Below are 18,179 nucleotides of genomic sequence, written 5' to 3'. Positions count from 1 at the left end.
CCCAGCGTCCTGTGGAAGGGAGTTCCACAGTCTGTGAGCAGCCACCAGGAAGGCCTTTTTGTCATCACCAAATGTACCTACGTAGGTGGCAGGACTGAAAGAAAGACCACCTGAGATTTTAAAGCCCACCCAGGCTCATATACAGTACTTCAGATAACCGCAAAAATAAATAGAACCCCAAAGAAAGCAAACTCTGCAGTATTATATAAATACATAGTCAAAGCATAATATAACACAAACTAATAAACATTTCAACAGCCAGATGGAAATTCTTTTACATTTTTTTAAAAGAAACAAAGTAGCAGGAAAAAGCACTTTTGAAACTGATTAAGCCAGCTGAGCAAACTTCCATGTCTGACGAGCATGAGTTCGGTGAACTTTTTTTTTGGAGTTTGTTACATGTTGCAAAAGACTCCTGTCCAATTGTTTTCTGCGGATAATTTCACATGTGATGTTGGGATGCACAGAAGACTGCAGCAGCTGTTTGCAGGATGGCGGAAGGCATGATATATCTCGTGAGCTTTGCGGTCAGGGAAGACAGTGGTCGCTGAACAAGGGTGTCCAATTCAGGCGCCTGGCGAGTACAGCGCTCGCACGAGGATTTTAAATTACAGGGATTAGCCAGTTGCAATCACGTGTACTCGGGGAAGTAGGGAAAATTTGCAAGCGTATAAGCTTACAGCATACTTTCTCGGAGGCGAGGCGTACTAAGTTCAGTGGGACTTATGAACCCTTGTTCGTTCTCACGTTAGCCAGCACAGAACTGCAGCCTTTGGATAAACACCACCCAGCATTATTATTATTATAACCCCGCTTTATTCTGTGGCTTTGTGAACAAGACCACGGCGGCGGGAGTGGTGCACTACAAAGCGGAAGAGTGCCGAGGGGGATGGTCTCGAGAACTTCCTAGTCTGTATTTTTCCTAAAATCTCACCATAACTGCCATCAGGTGCCAAGGGGAAGGTGGCGCCCCCTGTCCCCTTGGCAACGGCGGTGGACTTTCGCAGAGAGGAAGCGGCCTCCCATCTCTATGGCAGGAAGCGGAAGTGGTGGAGGGTCTGCGGAGCGCTCACCCGGAAACGGAAGTAGTCGTGTTTCCATGGCGGCGGCTGTGGTGGCTGAAGGTCCCGTGCTATGGCGGCGGCTGCTAGATTATTTGCCCCGGGGGAGACCTGCCTTGGCCGCTCTGTTCGGCCGGCTGTCGGACCGCCTGACCCGGGGCCGGGAACGCCGCGCACGCAGGTGAGGGAGGGTGGCCGGCCGGCCGGTTTTTCACCTGCGGCGGCTTCTGCATTTTCTTCCAGGGAGGACTCGCGCTTAAGAGATTCAGAGACTATCTTGGGCTGGGCGCCTTCCTAGTGGAAAGTAACTGTCGCTGAGGTTGTGTCGGCGTCGCGTTTAAGTGCATGAATGATAATCAGGGAAGGGGCCGGGATAGTCCTTGAGGGTAAAGTCTTGGTACCCTCTAAAGTGGGTATGGGGTGTACTGGGAGGAGGGCCAGTTGTAGTACTTGTGTGTATTTCAGTAGGAAGGGAGAAAAGAATAAGGTACTGTCGGCCAAAGAGAAGCTCGTCGGCGTATATTTTTATTTGGTGGAAATGTGTACTCCAGCTGTACGTAGAGATTTGCAGCGTGGCTAGCAGTAAACGCAACAAAGCAATCAGAGCAACTTAAGAGGAGCAGAAGGTAAAACCACAGCATTCCAAAAACCCTAGATGACGATTTAAAGCCTGGTTCAGCTAATGTTTAAAAAAGGATTGAGCTGGAGGTCGTTTTAACTCATGTTTCTCCTGCAGTCCTCAAAATGGAAACTCTTGTGTTCATGCCAAGTGGAGCCTTTTCGCATCATATGGCTACATTTGTGCTGCAGATAGGAGTTGTAGTACATGAGTGTTACGCTAGTGTTTCCAACAGCAAATGCATAAAATGTAGAGAACATATGTGCATCTTTAACTAAGTGTGCCTGGGAACCCTAATTAGACTTGAGTTTCTTGATGTGTGTGTTTGCTGTAAGAAACACAGGTGTGCACACAGCAGTTTTTCATGTAAAGGTTTGCAGCTGTTATCAACTCTCCCCCCCCCCCCAGCATGGGGTTACATGGGGGTTAAAAGGACAACTTTGGAATTCAGGTGGTTGTGTTTGAAGTATCTTGTGATAAGGCCACGGTTTTAGCACTTCAGTATAAATTAGTTTCCTTTTGCTAAAATTCAGGAAGCTTTCAGACCATTGCTGGACCATTCTAGACCAGGAAGTGGAGAAGGGGCTGGTTGATGCTGCAGCGATGGCGGTGGCACCCACCATCTCCATCTCTGCTTCCTGGTGCTGAGCAAGGGAAAGCGTGCAGAGCAGGAATGTCGCTGCAGCTTTCTTTTTGTGAATTTGGTATTAACAGCCTTACATGTTTCATTACTGTGTGGAAATGCTACAGAAACTTAAAATTTTTCCTGTACTAAAGCTGTTTACTTTGAACGTGATACTTCTTGGAAATAGCATTCCATGATTCCTAAAAGCTCAGGAGTTTATTGTTGGCTTAATACTTTTCCCTGTATGGTAATTTTTGTTCTTGTTCAAGCTTCTCCAGATCTTCCTCATCCAAGGACTAGTTTATTTGCATAAAATATGATGATGATTTGGTAAAATGCACTTTCTATTTGAAAAACTGTTATTATGAACAACCTTGTTATACATCTGTGAAAGATTCTGACATTTACAAAGAGTTTCCCTTTAGTGAATCAGACTATTGATGCATCTAGCCCAACATCCATTTTGATAGGTAGCATTCCCCCCCGCCCATGTCAGGGGTCAGCAACCTTTTTCAGCCGTGGGCTTGGTCCACCATCCCTCAGACCATGTGGTGGGCTGGACTATATTTTTTTGGGGGGGGGAGTGAACGAATTCCGATGCCCCACAAATAACCCAGAGATGCATTTTAAATAAAAGCACACATTCTACTTAAGTCAAAACACGCTGATTCCCGGACCGTCCGCAGGCCGGATTGAGAAGGCAATTGGGCCGCGTCCGGTCCACTGGCTTTAGGTTGCCTACCCCTGCCCTAGGTACTTTGAGGACTGTTTTTGGAGCTTTCCATGTTTGCTTTCATAGTTATGATCTCATGATAGACTACAGTGATACCCCGGGTTACGTAAGCAATCCGTTCTGGGTCACGGTACGTAACGCAGGCGTGCGTATCACGAACGCACAAAAAACCCCAGAAGAAGCGTGATTTGAGCGCTTCTGCGCATGTGCGAAGTGTGCAAAATGCTTCAGCACATCAGGGGGTTGCATGTGCTCTGGAAACACTTCCGGGTTGTGGGCATTTGCAACTTGAATGTCCGCAGCACGGGGGGTATGTAACCCGGGGTTCCACTGTATATGTTTGGAAGAAAACAAAGAATAAAATTAGTTCATAAAAACATATTTTTATGTAAACACCAAATTAAACATGTATTAATAATTTCTGTTAAAATGTGATATCAGCAATGTGTCACTTATGTGGATTGTGTATTAGTTTATGCTTATCAAAATAATAAATAAAAATGTTGCTGGCCCCCCCATGGCAACTGGGCATTGTTTTGGCACCCACAACCCAGGTTCAGGGAGCCATTGGGCTCCTAGCTTCTCTATCCCAGTTTCTAACACTGCTCATAAATCCAACTTGCTATTGTAGCGCTTGGCAAGCTGCCTATCACACTTGAATTGACTCATTTTTGACATATTAGCGTTGCAACTACCGCATTTTCCGGCGTATAAGACGACCCCCAACTTTTCCAGTTAAAATATAGAGTTTGAGATATACTCGACTGCAGATTCTCCACCCGGCATATAAGACGACCCCCGACTTTTGAGAAGATTTTCCTGGATTAAAAAGTAGTCTTATACGCCAGAATATACAGTATATTTATGTCCCAAGGTAGCTTATTCTCCACTTGTTTTATGATTTTCTTCTTGTACTGCAATCTTTTTTTATGTCAGCTATTTGGAAAGGTCCCCTTGGGCTTATTGCTGTTTATGTAGCCATCTGGCAGCAGGCTTTTTATTTTCTTTGTAAAGCTTAAAAATGCAGAAGTGAAGGATTGGAGAAGCACAGCTGTAGTGCTCATTTGGTTGTTTCTGTGCAAAAGCATTTATAAATAATAAAAATACAGTAATGCTCTCAAACTTCACATAACTGTCAGCTGCAGATGTAATGGGTTCAGTGTGAAATAATGAATTTTGTGCTATGCCTATGACATAACTTCTCTCAAGCATTTACTTTGGAAGAATGAGACATCATTTTTGGCATGTGCATTACTATGAACCCACTCTTCACTCCTTTACTTAACAATATACCAGAAACTTACCTTTATCTGTTTCAGACAGTTTGGGGCAACCAAATTAGTAATGCTTGTGAATCAACGTTTTCTCTATTTTGCATCTCTGGTATCAGTTGCTCTCTTTCATATGTCAAATTTACTAGCATCCTGTAACTAACTAGAACCAGTTTTCCCTGATCTGTGGCTAAATTCAACTCTGGGTTTCTCTTACATGTTCATTTTCAGGTAAAACCAGTGCTTTTTCTGGGGGGGGGGGGTACGCAGGGGTATGCATACCCCAAAACATTTTGTGAATCTTTATACTTTTGTCCATTTACTATATTTATTTTTCCCGATTTGGTCTATAAAATGGTGATTTTCTTGAGTCAAAATGAGAGTATCCCTAAACATGTTTTTAGATAAAAGCACTGGGTAAAATGATACATAATAGATCCCAGGAATGTCAAGGCTAGTTGCCCTTTTGAAGAACTATGGAAGGCAATGAAATGTAGTATGGAGGAGATTGTAACTAGTGTGCTTTTCCTTGTTAGAACCCTCCACTCCATCCTGTTGTAATTTGCAGAATTCCTGAAAAGAGCTTATATAGTTATATAGTTGCTCCAATAGTTGGGTTATCAAATAGATAAGGTTAATAATATATGATTAACATATATTTGTGAGAGAATATATTCTGTTATAGTGGGAGTGATATGCTACCGTTTTTATACTGGTTAATGGAGGAAACAACAGGCTAGGGCATCTCATTTGGCCATGAAACCATGAGGGTCACACTAGGTGTGAAGACCTCCACAGAGCTTTTCATTAAGGGTGATTTGCAGTAACAGGATGCTATAATGGAGCCATGTGTGTTTTTGGTGCCTGGCTCCTATTTTCAGGAATTCTCTCAGAACTAATGTTAGATATTTTTTTCAACTACACTTTTTAGAATTGCTCCTCAGACATTTTGTTTGTCCCCCCCCTTCCCCAAACACTCCCCAAGTTTAAGAGCTTGAGTTTTGATCTCTACACACCATTTGCCATATTTTTCCGTGTGGTAAAGCCACACCCATTTTCATATGTCCACTAGGTGCACTCATTCATATCTTTTAAACAGTTGCCTTTAGTTTTGCTGTTCCAGAATGACCACCTTAAACTCAGTTACAGTGTGTCCTGCGGAAAATTGCCATCTGAAATAAATCAGTGTGAGAACATTTCAGCCTCCCAGGACATTCTGTAACTGACCTTAAAAGTGTCCTTTCTAGTACATAGGTACTTCAAAGAAGAACGCAACTTGAAACAAGTGAAGCTGTTGAATTGCAATACACCAATAAGTTCAATGCCATTGTTTGTTTGTTAAAATGAAACAAAGAATTTTTATCACAATACATATCCAGTTGTCAGATATCTGTGCTATCTATGACTGATTCTTGCTCATGGTTCTCTGCCTAGAGGTGTGAATACAGTAGTCCAAGCAATTATCAGCAATCTGCTCTTGCAGAATATAAAATATGTTCCTGTGTAACATATATTTAAGCTCTAATTGTCACCATAATGTTTGCACCTTATTGCCATTCAACTCTCACTTAATAATCTTCTCCTTTAGATACTGTAACTGCTAACTAAGACTTCATGCATCTGATGAAGTGAGCTTTGGTCCATGAAAGCTTGTGCTTTGATAAAAAGTGTTAAAATTTGATAAAGAATCTTTAATTGTTTTATGTGTAATGATGAGTGGTGTAAAACAGCAGTGGTTGTCTGTGCAACATTTGGCCCAAGTTCTGATAATTAATTTTATTAGATTTATATCCTACCCTGCCTCCCAAAGAAGCCCAGAATCGTTTGCAAAGGCTTCAAAGAGCAGGTGATGAAATTGACGAGACTTTGAGGTGCATTCCTGAAATTAATCTCTCTCATTATCATGAATTCCCTTTCCCACAATGAAGTGACTGGAGACTAGTTGCAGAGACGAGTGAGGGCAAAGTCGTGTCACTGTGACATACCCTCCCATGGGCCATTTTTGCACAATTACTGGAACTGTGTGTTACTTAGCCTAAAGCTGCATTCAAAATCCCATCACAGTAATTCAAAATCCTGTAACAATAGAGAGAATTAGTAAGCATCTTACTTACTGTTTCTTAATTCGGAAGGCTAGCATTATATGTTGATGGTAAATAGAGAACAAATGACAGTAGATACACATCACGTCACATCAAACAGTAAAGCAATGTTTCACAAACTTGGGTCTCCAGCAGTTGTTTGAACTACAACTCGGATCATCCCTAGCTAGCAGAACCAGTAGCCAGGGATGATGGGAGCTGTAGTCCAACAACAGCTGGAGACCCAAGTTTGAGAAACACTGTTCTAAAGGTGAACACGAGGAAATATAACAACACAACAAAATATCAGACATGAAAAACTTCCTGATACAGGGCTGCTTTCAGATAATTGTTTATCTCTCTGACATCTGATGGCAGGGTATTCCACAGGGCTGGGTGGCTAATGAGAAGGCCTTCTGCCTGGTTTCCTGTAGCCTCCAGTGAGGGAACCAGCAAAAGAATGTGGAGACACTCCTTCAGGTATACAGAGATGAAACTGCAGTGGTTGCCAATCCACACTTTATGAGTATCACATGGATATGGCCATTTTAACATGGTAACACTACCTGGAATGTGCCAGCATGGTATAGTGGTTAAGAGCGGTGGACTCGTAATCTGGTGAACTGGGTTCGCGTCCCTGCTCCTCCACATGCAGCTGCTGGGTGACCTTGGGCTAGTCACACTTCTTTGAAGTCTCTCAGTCTCACTCACCTCACAGAGTGTTTGTTGTGGGGGAGGAAGGGAAAGGAGAATGTTAGTCGCTTTGAGACTCCTTCGGGTAGTGATAAAGCGGGATATCCAATCCAAACTCTTCTTCTTCTTCTTCTTCTTCTTCTTCTTCTTCTTCTTCTTCTTCTTCTTTCCTACATGTGATTTTTTTGCCTGTGGACTTAGCAACAGATTTCTTCCTTCTGTTGGAAGCCATCCAGAGTGGCTGGGGCAACCCAGTCAGATGGGCAGGGTACAATAAATAAATTATTATATATTATAAGTAATCAAGGCTCGGTATTTTTAAAAATGGCATGCTATGCTATTCCTGTAATCCAGCAACTGTACCCATTTGAAGTTCATTAATGTTCATGTTAACATCTGTAATACCTTTTGACTCAGTAAACATTGGCTAAGGTGCTATGTTCAACGTTCCGTTGGCATAATCATATTAATTTGTCAGATGGAACAATTCAACCCACCCCACTTGTTCTGGGGGATCTCTTGCCCTGAGCCAATTTTGGAGGTGGGGAGGGAGGGTTGTTTAAGCAGAAGACTATGCTTCTGCTGATAGGGTTCATTATGTGAATCCTACCCTAAGTTCCTGTCCTTGATCTTACTAGCAGTAAGAAGACAAATCTGTGTGGAACATCCATGTATAAATAAGAGTGCATACATCTTGTATGCTGATTTAAAGCTACAAAAACAACTGAAATCTCAGGTAAATATTAACCTCTTCCTGCTGATTATGTTGCTCTGCTCAGATGGCAGGGTCAGGAGAAGCAAATTTCTATCAGTGTTTTCACATAAAGCAGGTGCTTTTTCTCCAGGGTATTGAATTACAGAACTTTCCCAGAATTCACATACCAAGCAAAGACTGTAGATGTTTGCTTTGGAGATGCAGCGTTAAATGCTGCAAGCATTTATATCCTGGTCTCCAGCCCCAAAGGGTTCCCATGGTGTCTAACAATTAAAACAATAATGCACATATGCCACCAGACATGAAAGAGATTCTCGGAAATAAAATCACAGTATTTTGTACAATTGCCCTTTCTCAAGAAACTAAACTTGTCAGCATAAAATTTAGATGCTAAAGTAGAAAAAGAGAGAAGATTGAATTTTGTTTGATTGCCCATGAAATGCACCAGTGTTTCATCATGTTTTCATTTGTAATAGTTTTTTGAATCAGTGTAATGCTTTAGCATCTTCAAGATTCACTTTTCTAATTAGTATTGTGATCTAGAGGCTTGACTGTGGAATTTGGAAATCCTGGGTGTGTTATCCTCCATTTCATCAGCATAATGGGAACAGCAGCTTAACTTGCCATGTTCCTTAGAGTACAAAACATAATGTGTGCATGGTACAAAATGCTTTGCATACACTGAACAAGTTCCTGTTTTTTTTAGCATATGAGAAGGAAAGCTTCTGAATAACATTTGTTTATGGTGAGTCTTGCATTATCTGGGGAAAACTACTTACTGCTTGGGTTACAGGAAGTATGTTGGATTAGCATAATTTCTTTGTTTTCTTAGCAGATGTTCTTAGACTAGTTTTTCTCTTCATGCCAGCTCATCTGTGTACAGTAAAGCATACTGTATTCAAAACAAATCTTTTCTTTTAAAAATATATATTCTTAAAGAAACGATTAACAATGATTTCTCTGTTGGAAAACTTCCTCTCTTGGCCCCTCTCCCAAACCTTTGGATGGCTCCCAAGTACTTATTTTGTTGCCAATTTCCATAAATAATCAATTGCTAGAAAAGTGGTTGGATGGATTAAATGTGGTCTGTTGAGCAAGGAGGCCCAGGAGGCCTTGAAATCTGTACAGCATGTCCACAGAATCTGTATCTCTAACACAGTTTCCACTGGCTTTCATGGGAATAAGTAAATGTCTTGTCCTCCTGGTTGTATGGAGAAAATACGAAATGGTTGTTGGGTATTGTGCAGGTGTGGGTATAGACTGCTTAACCCTAGGTAGCTCTTTTACCCCAGCCTTCTCTCTCTCTCTCTCTCTCTCTCTCTCTCTCTCTCTCTCTGTGTGTGTTTTTAAAGAATTGAATTAAATATACAGTACCTTATTTGCTTTCTAACACAGTTCTTAACACCATATGGAAGCTTCATTTTGCAACCAAGTTAAAGTATTTGAATTAAAGTAATTTATAAAAATGTGTACCATTTAGTCTGAAAAGGTTTGTATTTCAGCACAGAATTCTAGATTGTATTGTCTATAGTCATGTTATGCCCCCGCTACACACAAGGATATGGCAATATAGATTTCCAGGTTATATGCATCTCCTTGTCTTCAGGGGGATAAAATTGTTACATGGGTTAAACACATTTATCGGTACCTCTGAGCATCATGTTACTGCTGTTCTTCACTTTTAAGGAAGTTTAATGTAGTTTTAATTGGATGGTTGTTGTAATTTATGCAAGTTTGTACACTGTCTTAAAGGGGGCAGTTGTTTCCTAAAAGGTGCTATATAAATCAGCTAATAAATATGGTTGTGTTTTGTGCTGAAAGTATATGCTACACTCGAGTCATGTAGCAACCGTTTGGTTATTCATCATCTTCAGGAACTAAAAGCACAGGATATGGAAATGTACCCATATGAGGTCATTTTTGTGTTTTGTGAATAGATGGTACTACTGCCAGGGTTTTGAGTAAATTAGCATCTTACTCCTAGGGTTTTGTTTGCTTTCAATAGCACTTTTTTGTAATGACAATTAGTATATTTCTTTTAGAAGCGGCTTGCTCTTTGATCTGAGCTGTTTTCCACGCAATTGTGGGAAAGAGGAAAAGGTGAACACTCGACTATTTGTAGCATCCAGTAAGCATGACTCAGTTAAAACAAGGGAAAGCAAAAGTCTCAGGCCACATGTTCACACCCAGCCTTCTTACTTTAAGGAAGTTACCCTCAAGCCTTTATTGTTCATTGCATCAGAATGTTAACAATAAAACTAGTTTCCCAGATTCAGTCACAGCCTATGCAGAAATACAGTAATACAGACTCAGGCATTCCAGTGAATCAAGAGCTGTTGGCAAAAGCCACTATGTTGTGGCTTCTGTGTGGGTGATGCACACTGAGATATCATGCAATCTCTCGTCTCCTGTCTGCCGAAGAAGCTGAGGTTTAACAAGAATTGTGGTACTTGAGCTCACTTTGTCGCGATATTAGTCAAGGACCCACTTCCTAAAAATAGATCTTCCAAAACCCCCAGATTTATAAATAGCAGATACTTCAAAGATAGACAGACACACCTTATTCAATTATTTTTTCCCCCTAGGTAATTTTGATACTGCATTTATGCTAGCTAAAGAATTGCTTTTTGGATTAGCCCAGTGTTTTTCAACCTTTTTTGGGCAAAGGCACACTTGTTTCATGAAAAAAATCACGAGGCACACCACCATTAGAAAATGTTAAAAAATTTAACTCTGTGCCTATATTGACTATATATAAAGTAATTTTTCAATTTTTCCCACGGCACACCAGGCAACATCTCGCGGCACACTAGTGTGCCATGGAACAGTGGTTGAAAAACACTGGATTAGCCCACCAGGTTGATAATATGGGATCAGCTAGCTGTTTTATTTAAAGAACTGCATTACCACTCCCACCCCCCTAATATTCATAAGAGGGTCTCTTCTCCAGTCTTCAGAAAGTACCGGTAGCTGGAAATGGTGGGGGGGGGGCAGAAAAGGTCCTTTCCTTCCACTCTGCAGTTTTAATCTGAAATCTTAGGCACAGTACTGCTCCCAGAGCTCAGAAACTGCTCACGCTAATGAAATTCCTGTTGCAAAATGCGCCTAGAACAATGGGAGTTTTGAACATTGGCTGCTTTGCTATTCATCTGGTCCTGCTGCTGTGAGCTAAGCCATGGTTTGGCTCAGTGTGATACTGGGCTTATCTTTTGTCTTGCTCCAGACAGAGTTGTAACAAAGGTTTGTTCTAAGTGTACAGGTTGTAATTTGTCTGGAGTAAGACAAATTATGAGCCTGGTTTGGATGGCACACTGAGCCATACCATGGTTAAGCTCACAGCAGTGCAGCAGCAGGGCTGCAGGAAGAACCAAGTGGCCACAATTTCCTTTCCAGGAACCTGCACATTCGCATTAAGCCGTGGTATGGTTTTGTGTAAGATTCAAAACCGAGTCTTTAAGTTTATCTACCGGTATTTTAGCAGAAATAGTTGCCCTGTTTAATCACCCTAATTCCACTACAGTACGTTTTGTGGCACCCTCGTTATGGAACACCCCTCACTTGAGAGGCTTGTCTCACAACAATATAATATTTGCTGTGCCTGCCGAAGATCTTTGTTTTCTTTTCTTACATTTATAACTTACTTTCCTTCCTTCATTAAACTCAAGGCAGTGTGTATTTCTTTAACATAATTTGTAGCAAGCTTAATTGTAAATAAAACCTCTATGCGTGGCTTCCACCCATAGAGATCCAGATTTACTTAGCTTCAGCGATGTGATGATGTCTTGTGCCTTCAGACCAGGTATTTTCCCAGCCTTTGTAATCTCTGATGGGTATGATCAATGCTAGTCATAGAGTCAACCCATTGAAGTCAATGGACTTAAGTAACTTGAGTCCAGTGGGTTGTATCCAACAAAGTCATCCCTTTTGCATGGACTTCCACCTGTGTAATAGGACTTCCTCTCACCCTCCTCTTCCTGTATCCCACCCCCCAAAATCTGTTCTTGGATTCCTGCAATACAGTACTTTTGAGCAAATTGGGGGTGGGCATGCACGGAGAAGAGTTGGAGAGGAAAAGCTACTGCACAGGCAGAAAGAAGTTCCTTTGTTAAGAGGGCAACTTTGTTGGATACAACACAATGATTTCAGTTGCACTGACTTGGATGTCACCCCAATCTTAAAACCTTTACTGACTACAGATATTTATTGAAGTTCTAAGAGCTGTGGAATTTCTGGTGCCGTTAAGTTTTCTGTAGTGATTTTATTCTCTGTTTCTAGTTCCTTGCTCAGTGTTTTATAGTTTTATGATTTTGACACTTACTGTAAGTCCCCAGAGAAGTTTTAATTACTGGGAGGAGTGGGTAGTTGGGTTAAAAATGTAGTTACTTGTATTAAAAGCTCTGAAATATAAAGATGAGATCAATGTGTGCTTCCAAACAGTTCCCCTTTTTGGACTAGGAACAGTATTTTCCCAATCTGCATTTCAATTTTGGATGATTCTTGAATATTGGGAAAGCTTTAAAAGGTGATTGCAAGATAGCATTCTGTTCTGAGGAAAGGAAATAAGAAGCTCTGCTGTGTGTGGTCTCTTACATGTGTTGAAAAAAGACAGCTTTGAACTCTTAGCTATCTGCATTAATTTCTTAAAAAGGGAGATGTGCTCATCAGCAAAACACAAGCCTCAGGGTAGCCTTAACTCTATTCACGAAGATAAAGCGGATTAAAGATCCCTAGGCCCTGTGTATTGTCCTGCTCTGCTTGTATAAGAATAAAGTGCATGTTTGAGAGTTGTGATGTCTTCCCCCTTTCGCAGAAGTAAATTGCAAGATACTGTTATGGATCACTGAGAGAAATATATTGTTGATCGTGTTATATAAGTGAACAAGCACAAATTGTGCTGATGCTGTTTCTGTGCATATACATTTGAGTGTAGCCATGATGTTGATAAAAAGGAGGGAGGGTGGATTCCCACAATGCACCAAAACCATGTTCCTTATCAAGTTGTTTTGGGCATTTGAAAATGCATTTGAATGTGCTTCATGTTTAACAAATACAGGTAGATAAACCAGTGGCACCTTGCTATTTTGCTGCTCTTCAATTGCTTGTTCACAGACAGGACAAGGGAAGTATTTCTTAAAGTTCTCCTTTTCAGTTTAAGGAGAATAGAAACTTTCCTTCCAAATTACTGTAACTCAGTGTTGCCAAAGCAATGCCCAGTCCTCACGAACTGTTGAAAAACGAAATTGCTAGGAATTCTTCCACACTCTGACTCAGATCTCCATTGTGATGAATAGGCAGTGACAAACCGGTGGGCTTTCTGGGAAATGCAATGGCAAACTGTCTGGGGTTTTTTGTGCAAGGATGCATGCAAACCTTGTGAAGATTCAGTGTTTTATCATGAAGTAAATAAGTGAAATCATCTTCCTGGAATCTGTGGTCACTTGAGCTTTGGACCAAGAGTTCCTCATAACCATGAGTTCCTCATAAGGTTCTGGTAAAGGTCATGCATGTTGAAGCAAATCACATTGATGGAGCAGTGTGGGATTGAGCTGCTCATAAGGTTATATACTGAGAGGATGGTGTCTCTGTTAGGAAATGGTTCGCTAATGTACAGTTAATTAACGTTATTTATTTTAAAAATTATTTTATTAAATTTATATCCTGCCCTTCCTCCCAGAGGAGTCCATTGCTAAACATAGCAATGACTTCTGCTGAAATTATTTCCTCTGAGCTCAACTGTCTTTTTTGGTTTGTCTCTGTATTCTTCTCAAAATACCACCCAGGACTGTAATAATGCCAGGGCCTAGAAATCAGATGCTGGCACATTTCTTCCCTGCCTCCAGCTTTGCTGTTTGTTGTGTTGTAGCTTGTAGTAGTTTTCTAATAGTGGATCTATTTCCACCAAGGATTATGTTGTGATCTCCTACATGTGGTCTTTTTGGAATAAATACCAGAGAGAAGCTCAAAATTCCTAGATGAAAAGGAAACCATATATTAAGCAGTAAAGATAACTAGGGTACAATATAAACAATCAGCTGAAACTGAAGTACACGAAAAGGATAGCCCTATTCAGATGTTCTTAAATTATATCTGTAGAAGGAACACACATGCTGACCAGCCCCGTCTGACATTCCTTTGTTTAGTGGGAAGGTCTAAAGGGGGATTCTAAGTGCATTCGGTGTTTGGTTGAATGCACTTCCAGTCCTCCCCACAGTCTGGGTTCCCAGTTGCAGGGACGACTGTAACCATGTTCAGTTACACACATTTAGATTATCCCTTTAGATCAGTGTTTTTCAACCACTGTTCCGCGGCACACTAGTGTGCCGCGAGATGTTGCCTGGTGTTCCGTGGGAAAAATTCGAAAGATTTTTTTTTTTAATGTCAAATTTCCGCGGCGAGCGGGTTCCGTCGGGGCGCCATTTAGCCTCTCTGGGGCATCGCCCTCCTCCGGCCAGCAGCACGTCCGTCCGTCCAGAGGGCCGAATGGCTTCTCTCTGCCTTGCCGGCCAGCGCGCCCGCCCGCCGGGGGACTCTTTCTTCTTCACCCCCCTCCCCGCTTCGGACTGCGCAGGGACACAGTGTGAAGACACACAAAAGGGAGGAGGGGGCTGCAGCTGCGGCCAGGGTCCGGCAGGACAGGCGAGGGGGAGGAGGCGGGGGCGCGAGGGGCTCCCCGGTCCTACTTTCGGTGCCTCTTCATTGGCCTTTGGCTGGACCCGGGCGGCGGGGGGAGCCAGCCCTCAGTCCCCTCCCCCGCGCAGGCACCTGAGGTCAGCCTCGCCAAGCGCCCGCCTGAGAGGAGGAGCCGGCGCGGGGTGAGGAGGCTGCCGGCGGGTTCTCCCGGGGGATCCCCTCGCTGCCTCTACACCGGCGCGGCTGTGGGGAGGACGGGGGCCCGGTGGGAACAGGCAGCGCTCCTTGATGCGCGCCCTCCTGAACGGGCTTCTCGCCCCGAGGATTCTGTGCAGCGCTGCCCGGCCCGACAGGGCTGCATAGAAGAGCTTCCAGTGCCAGGAGCAGCTGGGCGGAGGGGCTTCCCGCCGGCCATGACGAAGCGCCTCGCAGCCCGTGCAATAAGGGAACAAGATCCCCCAAGAGCCAGCGGCCTGTTGCAACCTGAGCGCAGGGAGAAGGCCTGTCTCTCCCAGGGCTGCGGACCCCCCGGCCCCCAACATCTCGCTCGCTGCGCTGCTCCTGCCCGAAGTAGACCGTCAAATGCGGGGGGGGGGTTGCTGAGGGACCCCAAGGAGAGCTTCGTGGGGGCTGCCGGGGTCCCAGAGTAGAAGAAAGGCGGCAGATAAAGGGCAAAACATGCCCCTCCAAGCACTATTAACCCGTTGTTGCCTTCCTATTTGTTGTCTATTAAAATGATGGCTTGGGGCAGAGCAATATGTATTTGAAGAGCCTGCCAAACTCAGCTTTCTTTTCTACTTATCTATTTATGGCTGTCCTCCTAGCTCTGATTTTGATGAATTGCTGCTATAACTGGAGACCTTCTTGAAGCTATGCAAGGTATGACACACAGCACTTAGGGCTGATAAAGATCTCTCAGCATCAGTGCTGTGTGTCTGCCCCCCTCCTGCATCCTTTTCTCACAGTAGCCCAATGGGAATAAGCTTGAAAGCAGGGCATGTGCTCCCAACATGCTGCCTCCTATGTGAGGTAGATTTGTGTTTATTTGATTCCTATTCAAGAGAATTACTTTATATATAGTCAATATAGGCACAGAGTTAATTTTTTTAACATTTTCTAATGGTGGTGTGCCTCGTGATTTTTTTCATGAAACAAGTGTGCCTTTGCCCAAAAAAGGTTGAAAAACACTGCTTTAGATTTCCCGTTCAACACGGGAAGTTTGGGGGGGGGGTAGAGAGGTGCCCCCCCTATAGCTATAATTTAAAGGTTGAATCCAGCTAAGGCACCACCGGCATGATAAATGTAAAGCAGCATCATACCACTTTAAAGAGTCACATCTTTCCCCAAAGAGTCCTGGGAACTGTAGTTTGTAAAGGGTGCTGGGAGTTGTTAGGTGTTCCTCCTTTTCCTCACTGAGCTACAGTTCCCAGGGTAGCTTAACAAGCAATCCCTCTTTCCAGAGAACTTTGGGAATTGTGGCTCTGTGAGCAGAAGAGGGTTTCCTAACAACTCCAATCATCCTTTACAGTTCCCAGGATTCTGGTATGATATTGCTTTAAATGTATAGTGCAGATGGGCGCTAGGTCATTGTGCAAGCAGAGCAACTTTTGCAAGTGCAACAGAACTTCCCCTCCTCCCCTTCCCCCTTCCCCCTGTACCCCCTGCACTGCACCAATATCTGCTGGTGAGGTGGGGGTAGAGAGGAACTCCACAGCAGATTTGGGTGCATGGAGGGGAGGGAGTGGAAGTTTCCTTGTGAAAGCTATTGCACTTGCGAAAGTTCAGTGAATGCAATTGCTCAGTTGCATATAACCCTGTGAAAGGCTGAATAGGACTACAGTATTGCTGTTTCAAGAGCTGAAACATGAAGTGATCACTGCAGTCTGTCACCTTGGGTATTGCTACTCTGGCCACTGTCCTTTTACAGTGCATTCTGTTGCTGTTACACAATTGTGGGTCAGCTTTACTACTGTCCGCAGAGCCTCCTCTTTAGCCTTGAAGGGAAGTTATTAACATACAGCTCAGGTCTGCCTTCCTTCCTTTGTCTACAGCCTGCTGTTCCCCTTCTTGGCAAAAATTGCCCAGCTGTGAGTAATGGAGGTGAAAGGCAGATGTGTAATGCTTCAGGCTTGACTACCCCCTTGCTCACACACCTGGAGGCAATATAAAGGAGAATAAAATTTAATGTATGCAACTGAGCCCACTTCTCTCTCCTTATTAGATCATCATGGCTGCTGTTGGCTCCGCTGCTCTCTCCTACTATTCCTCAGCTGACAGCCCCACCTTGCTGCCTCTGTCCTGAGGGATCCCATAGATTTCAGTGGATCCGAAACTTCGTCCCAGAGTTTGGAATTGCCAGTTCCCATGTTAAGGTGCTTTCCTCTCCGACTGAATTCTACGAACTTATGAAGGTGATTTGGCATGTCTCCAGCATGTGACTTTGGGAATAGAGGTGGCAACAGAGCATCAATGTCAAAATGTGTTTTCTTCATCCATTATTGCTTTCAGGTCCTGCATGCAGGTTTGACATATTATTCTTGTTGGCCACTGTGAAAACAGAATGCAAGAGTAGACGTGCCTCTGGCCTGATCCAGCAGGGCTTTTTTTTTTTTTTACGTTCATGTGTTTCTGTTGCCACTTACTGTGTTAAAAAATGACAACTCAGAATTTCAGAAGTACACAGTTGTACTCCTGCTGCATCCTAAAAGAGTTTTTCCAAGCTTATGGATCACAGTGATCTTGCTTTATCATTCCTTATTCAGTAAGTCTTAGTGACTGGGCCAGTATGACTTTCCTCTGGATTGGGTCTTAAGAAACTAAGTGTGGGGAGCAAAAATTCATTTGACCAAGTACACCTTTCCCTTGGCTATGGTGAGGCAGGAGAGGCTTGGCTTGGCTGTTTTAAGGCACTAGGTTCAATTCCTGTCATTTGTAAAAAAAAAAAAAAAAAAAAAAAAGTTAAGGTAGTAGGATTGGGAAAAGACCCTTTCCTAAAAACTTGGAGAGCCACTGCCAGTCATAGTAAATGGTAGTAGCTTTATAGTCTGGCTTTGTATGAGGCAGCTACATATGTTAAGTCTTGGACCTGTCAAGTGAAAGCAATAGGAATGCTGCCTTGTCCACTCTGATCAAGAGATATTTGTCCTAAAATGCAATGAGGCATGCTGTAAGAATTTTGTGTGCTCACTTTGATACAAAAAAGAAGAGACATACTGATAGATAAAGCTGAGTTTTTCACTTTTAAGTACTGGATTGAGTGGACTTTGGGAGGAACTTGAGGGCTTCACATGACGGACAAATCAGTGAATCTAAACTTTTCTCTCTCTCAGGGACAGATAAAGACGGCCAAGCGGCGAGTGGTTTTGGCTTCACTCTACCTTGGAACAGGACCTCTGGAACAGGAATTAGTAAGTGTTTTGAGCTGGAGAGAGCGGGCTGCAGATATCTGAGAAATAATTGGTTCAGAGATGTCCTCTGTATTTCTTCTTCAATGTTGTACATAGCCTCCTTTTTCTAATTCCTTAATTCACAGAATTTCACCTTCCCTTCTTTCATCCCTGCCATCTTTGTCCTGTGGGCTTTTCATGGTAGACCTGTCAGGCTAGAAAAATGAAGGCAAAACATCTTGACATGGATGGCAGGCATGCCAGTGTGCCATATATATCTGCTATAAGAATTGGTCTATGCACACATTCTTTTTTATCTTCTTTGCTACATTATTCTATCCTGCAATCACTTAACTTTTCTGCAG

General features: G+C 43.0%; 1 protein-coding gene across 2 annotated transcripts in view; it reads left to right on the top strand.

Annotated features, from left to right (window-relative positions):
• Nucleotides 1–1,072: 1,072 nt before the first annotated feature.
• The window catches only part of PGS1 (phosphatidylglycerophosphate synthase 1), a 38,161-nt gene continuing 21,054 nt past the window's right edge, over nt 1,073–18,179 (top strand). For both annotated transcript variants that reach the window (XM_033139059.1, XM_033139057.1), the window contains exons 1-3: nt 1,073–1,242; nt 16,650–16,839; nt 17,758–17,835. In XM_033139059.1, coding sequence (XP_032994950.1) covers nt 1,100–1,242; nt 16,650–16,839; nt 17,758–17,835 — 411 coding nt within the window. In that variant the 5' untranslated portion in view covers nt 1,073–1,099. The remainder of the gene's footprint in view (nt 1,243–16,649; nt 16,840–17,757; nt 17,836–18,179) is intronic.

This window comes from Lacerta agilis, chromosome 2 (assembly GCF_009819535.1).
Source record: "Lacerta agilis isolate rLacAgi1 chromosome 2, rLacAgi1.pri, whole genome shotgun sequence".
Classification (NCBI taxonomy): domain Eukaryota; kingdom Metazoa; phylum Chordata; class Lepidosauria; order Squamata; family Lacertidae; genus Lacerta; species Lacerta agilis.
This window is presented reverse-complemented; position numbering and strand designations above follow the sequence as displayed.